The following is a 6,000-nucleotide window of genomic DNA, read 5'->3' on the forward strand; positions in this document are numbered from 1 at the left end:
CAGAGTCCATCCAGTCCATCCCAAACCCTTCATTTTACAGAGGAGGAAGCTGAGGCCCAGCCAAGGGAAGTGACTTGCCCAGGTCCACACAGATAGTAAGTGGCAGATCCCGGATTCTAACCCAGGTGCTCTGACTCCAGATCCACCCCGCCTTTCTTGGGTCAAAATTGTTAGGCAAACCCTGGAGCAGCCCAAGAGCAAAGTAAGTCTGAAGCTATTCAATCGTGAATAACAGAGGGTTTATTGTCTTTACTTTTACTCTTTTCTTTTTCTGTATATGTGAATAAAACTTGGCGCTTTCTTAAGGCAGTACCGTAAATCTCTTCACAAAATGTTTTATTGGATTGTCTTTTCCAACGTGCCTACAAGTCAGCTGTGCGGGTTCATTCAAGTGGATCTTTGAAATAAGTGTGTCTTTTGAAAATTTTTCAGACCTCGAATTCGGAGCTGCCTATGTTAGTGTCCTACAAGACTATTCGCAATGGTTACGTCTAAGACAAGAAGCTGGAAGAGGCTGCTGCAAACAATGTTATCATCTCAGGATACTTGAAATGTAACAACTTGAACTCTTAGCTGTTTCGTTTCTGGGGCCTAGGAGAAAGGCCCTCTGTGAACCAAATGATTTTAAATCCTTAAATGATAACGCCGTTATTGTAAGCAGTCTTGCTGCCCCGAAGTGTCATGGGTGGGGTATATTACTAGGGCAAAAACCTCAAAAAGTCTAAAAAATGCATACTATTGAGATTAGTTAAATTCGACTATAACTCAACAAATATTTTCATTTTAACGACAAAATGGGTGCTTAAAACAAACACAGAAATACTTAACTCAAGCAAATGAGTTAAAAACCATGGAGTTTTAAATGCTGTAATGTAGGAACCATGTAATGAGAATGAATGCATTTTGCTGACATTATGTTTTTGCCTGGCAAATGAAATAGCCTGTCTCAATCACCCGTTTTTGTTTTTTTCCTGCTGAATGAAGTAAATATTTAAGTCATCAAACTCCTCCAAAAGTAGTATATGAAAAGGTTGGAGGACATGTTTTTCATTGTGAAATGTGTTGATTGCAAAACCCCCTCTGTGTATCGGGGGAGCTGTTTAGTGTTCTCTGTTTGCACATATGCCAAATCGTGTCCTGCTCTGACAAACTCGCTGGAAAAACATATACGTCAAACATCTCTGTGGAGAGAAGGTTAGCAGCAGGTAATTCTGCCGACGAGGGAAACTTGGTCCTTGCCTTTTTTATGTTCCACAGATCGAATACCATGCCGAGTGGTTTTAGTAGGTTGAAAAATACTCCCATCAGTGTTTCATATCGCATATGGTTATTTAAAGTCATTTTGAAGCAAACAGAACCTAAGCCATTATTATGGATATGAAAGGGGAAGGTGGGTAAAGACTATTTGCACAAAAAAAAAATCAATGTAATCATAATATTATATGTTTTATGTTGAGAAGGAAGAAGTTTGTGATGTCTGTTAGAAACCTGCTGTCTGTGAATTAATGTCACACTAAGATTGCTGCTCAGCCCCTGAAACCGTGACAGGGGCACCATGAATAAATGCCTTTCTCCCTTCTCTCATCTGGCTCAAGTCATGGTAGATCCTAGTTCCGTTGGCCCATATGGAAGATGTAACCCCTATAAAAAGTTAGTAGAAAACATGGAAATAAATGAGAACTATATACACTTTGTTTTTGTTTTTTTTAACCAACCAACCAACCAAATATGTATATATATATTTTTATAAAGGTGATTACATTTGATTTTTAAATTGAAACAGTCTTTTAGAAATATTTTCATGTCAGTTTCCAATTCTGTTTGATTCGCCATCTGGCATATCTATTATTGTTTGTAATGTCTTGTATCTTGGTTTAAAAATCTGGTGCAATTTCTATTGATACATTTAACACGGTTTCTTCTATCGTTTTTTGTCCATGTTTATGTGGAATCTTTTGTAAATGCTAGGACTGGTGCGATTTTGGTTATTTGGACCCCGTTCCAGTCCTGACTGATCATTTTTTCCTATTTTCCTAGGTGCTCATTCATCGTGTTACATTTCTATATTTTGTCAGGTATAGTGCAATGCCTACCAAAATGTGCTACAAATAGAATCAGAAATGGTGAAATGAAGGAAAAAAGTTGTTTGTTCTTTGGGGTTTGATTTTGCTCTTCTTGTGTTGGGGAAGAGAAAGCAACCCCCTTCCGAGGACAGTGGGTATCATGAAGAGATCAGGATTTGGAGTGAAGAGTTACCTGGGTTAGAATCTGAACTTTGCCACTTACTATTTGGGTGACTTGGGACAAGTCCTCTCTCCTCTTGGGTCTTGAGTTTGTTTACTTCTTGTAGAGTCATTAAATTGGATTAGAGAGCTCCGAAAACTCTCTCAAGCACGAGTCTCCCATCATAAGAATTTTGGTCACTGTGATTACCCATAACAGAGGGAAATGAAGGATTTCTTAAGTGCAGAACTATTGTAGATATTTATGCCACTGTGGTTTAAAACCCCCAAACTGGACTACATCTCTATTTCCAGGGGCTTCAAGTAAGAATTTCAAGTCCCATTTTGAAAGGAAAAGAAAAGAAAGTTTGAAGCCATACTTCTGCCATAGATTATAGTCATGCATTCATTCAAACTATCTTTATTATGTGCGAGGCACATTTCATTTATCATGTTGTACCGCAGCACACAGCTGGGCACGGCAATGGATCTGCCATCGTACATGCCTTTTGTAGTCATTTGTCCTTTTTTTTTTTTCCTTTTTGCCGATTTTATGAATGAATCTAAAAGATCCAGCATAGGGTTGCTGTTGAAGGGTAGGGGAAGCAAATATATATATACACACACATATATGGGTAGAAAGCTGCCTAGTGTTGCTAGTAATAGTTTGCAGCTCTTTAGCCATTCTATTTAAGCATGCTGGCAGGAAGGCGAAGACATGATAGAATGCGCTACCCTGTGTTTGCAGAATTTGGAATGATCCAAAGTAGAATTCCCGTGTCAAGTTGTTCAGAATCGTTCTCCAAAGTAGAAAGATGGAATACCCTGAACGAAGACTTATGTGTTCCTTCGATACCAACTACATTCACACCAGCGAGATGTAAAAACTGCAAAACTTCTTACGGTGCTTAGCTGTGGAATAGGCTGCTCCTGTGCCCGTATCGTACATTGATGTGTAAGTCCTGTGCATTGTGCAGCTTGCAAAGGTGGAACTCCGATACCATGTTTTTTTTTTCCACCTAAACAATTTTATACATTCACATGGTGGCTTTCTATAACAGATTGAATGTGAATGCTACTTTTTATGAATGCAAATCGTCTTTTTCATTACTGAAATTTTTCGTTTGATGTAATCAATAAACTTTGGTATGATCTCATTAACTTCTTGGCCTGGTTGGTTTTTAAAGATGCCAAACTGGCAGCGGAACTGTCTGGGAGCTTAATTAAGTTTCAGCTGTTTGGAGAGAGGGAAATAAGAGTATCTCATTCCCCTACAAAGCGTACAACATATAGCCGATATATTATTGTAATAATGTTGAGACCAAAAAAGGTCTGTATCATCCCCAACACCCTACCACTAGAGATGTCCAGAAGACATTTTCATCGAGCCAATTGATAGCCACCCTTCACCCCATTCCTACTCCTTGCCCAATCCAGCTATTTTATCCAACTATGTGAAATTTTGCCAGATACTAGCCATAAAAGAATAGTAGCAAGATGGTGACTTTGAGGATAATTCCATGGAATATGAAGAAGAGAAGCACAAAATGGTAGCTCACCATTCCATATATATATATATCTACATGATGCTCTAAGGTTTGAAAAGTTAGTGTCATCAATTATTATCAGTCTGTTTTGCAAAGTTTTTCATATGCAGTCTTATTTAACACCAAAAACAACAGCTCACATTCAGATAGTGTTTTATAGTTTGCAAAGAGCATGTTACATGATTGATACATGATCTCATTAATTCTCAATAGTAACAGATGCTAACATTGCACTTTAAGTTTTGCCAAATGTTTTCCATGCATGATCTTCTTTAGCAACAAAAATAATAATAGCTGACATTCATATAGCCCTTTTTCTGCATAAGCATTTTAGTAAAAATTAATTCTTTAACAGTCCAAACAAATATCAGCTAGATAACAGAAACAAAGGGTACAGGTACACAGTTTACAGCCACTTATATAGATGCAAGAAGAGCAAACCTCACAAGAATGTATTTCAACTTTCATGGAGTCAGCTATTTAGATATGACTGATGAGTCATAATTTTAAAATTCACATATGTAGGGGTAAAGACGACGAAACTACACAAATTCCTAAGTGATATTAGAATTTTCAGTCCCCAAAAGGATTAGTACAAAAATGACATAAAATATATTAAAAAATACATATATATACACACACATACAACATAACATGAAGAATAAGCAAGAGGAGATGAGGGGTGGGGCAGAAAGAATACATTTACCCAAGGATATTTCTGGGTTCATTTGACAGAGTTTTTGATACCAAAAATGTCTTTTTCCAATTTAAATTCTGAGGAAGTAACGTCTCAGGAATGTTAAAAGTCATGATCAATGCTGGAATAGGAAAAGGATGAAGTGTGCTTCATGTAGCACTTTTAAGAATTGTAAAGAACACTTTTCATACAAGACATGATCTCATTTGCTTCTCACAACCAATCTATGTGAAGTGGGTGCTATTCCCGTTTTATAGGTGAGGAAACTGAGGCTCAGAGAAATGAAGCTACCTCCTCAGGTTCACACAAACAACTGAGGCAGAATGTCAGCCAGATCTTCCTGCGTCTTAAGTCCAATGTTTTGTTTACTACACCACACAACATTACTTTGAAATATATACCTTTTTATTGTTGTGTATTAGCTATACTCCCCTTGTTCCTGCAATGACCATTATTGTGCACCTAGGTCTAAGATTAGAACAAATGCAACTTCTCTGGATCTACAGCATCACTCTGACCTTGGGAATGTGCCCAATACTTGAACTCAGTGGAGAAAACATGTTGTGTGGAAGTTAACACCACTTGGGCCAAGTCCCCACCTAGACTCTACTTAAACTCAAACTCCAACCTCCCACCAAGAGAAAAAATTCCCCAACTCTAACAGAAGTTTCATCTTTTTAGTTCAGACCCCTGGCACTGGCTGTCACATTCCTAGAGGTTGGGACATTTTGGGGGCCAGGAGATTGGGGAACATCACTCACCTAGAGAATAACTTCGTCTTCATATATATGTCAGTATAATCTGCACTGGCAAGCTAACACTGAGCATGTGTTGTATTAGTTCAGGGAATCATTTGAACCTAGGAACAGGTTGGATGCTAGAGAGAAGGGGAAGAAATATGTGATAAGTCAATATGAGGACATTAGATAAGAGGCAGCCATGTTAAAATGAGAATCCAGACGACTAGCCTTCAGGGGACCTTGCCTTAAGGGCTACTTTTGGAAGAAATCAGTTGTGAGACCCTGGGTGGATTACTTAAGCTCTCTGGATATCAATTTCCCCACTATAAGAAAGAGGGTTGAACTACATTAACGAAGAGGGTTTATCTCTGACAGTCCAAGACTACAGCATGATAATACTAGCTCACTCTTAAGTAGGGTTGATTTTTAGTTGGAGGCAGTATAGTTTAGTGGTTAGGATGCTGACTTTCAAGTCAAGAAGGTTCAAAGATCACCTTTAATACTATCTTTTCATAGCCCAGCATAAGGTATGTTATATCTATATGCTTTGGGAAGCTATCTAGGACTTGTCGATTAACCTCTGATGAGGTTTCCTATTCTGGGTTTCATGAATTTTCTTTTAAACTAATATTTTATTTTTTCTCCAATTACATGTAAAAACAATTTTTAACATACATTTTGAAAAAAGTTTTGCGTTTCAAAGTCTATCCCTCCCCGCCTGCCTGAGAGGATGAGCTGATATAGGTTAAATATACAATCATATTAAAATGTGCATATTAATTATTTTGTGCAAG

At 37.8% G+C, this 6,000-nt stretch overlaps 1 protein-coding gene across 1 annotated transcript in view; it reads left to right on the plus strand.

Annotated features, from left to right (window-relative positions):
* Positions 1–3,383, plus strand: part of ATP11C (ATPase phospholipid transporting 11C) — a 202,272-nt gene extending 198,889 nt beyond the window's left edge. The window contains exon 29 of the mRNA XM_051969089.1: positions 433–3,383. Coding sequence (XP_051825049.1) covers positions 433–495 — 63 coding nt within the window. The 3' untranslated portion in view covers positions 496–3,383. The remainder of the gene's footprint in view (positions 1–432) is intronic.
* The last annotated feature ends 2,617 nt before the right edge of the window (positions 3,384–6,000 follow it).

Source organism: Antechinus flavipes, chromosome X, assembly GCF_016432865.1.
Source record: "Antechinus flavipes isolate AdamAnt ecotype Samford, QLD, Australia chromosome X, AdamAnt_v2, whole genome shotgun sequence".
NCBI lineage: Eukaryota > Metazoa > Chordata > Mammalia > Dasyuromorphia > Dasyuridae > Antechinus > Antechinus flavipes.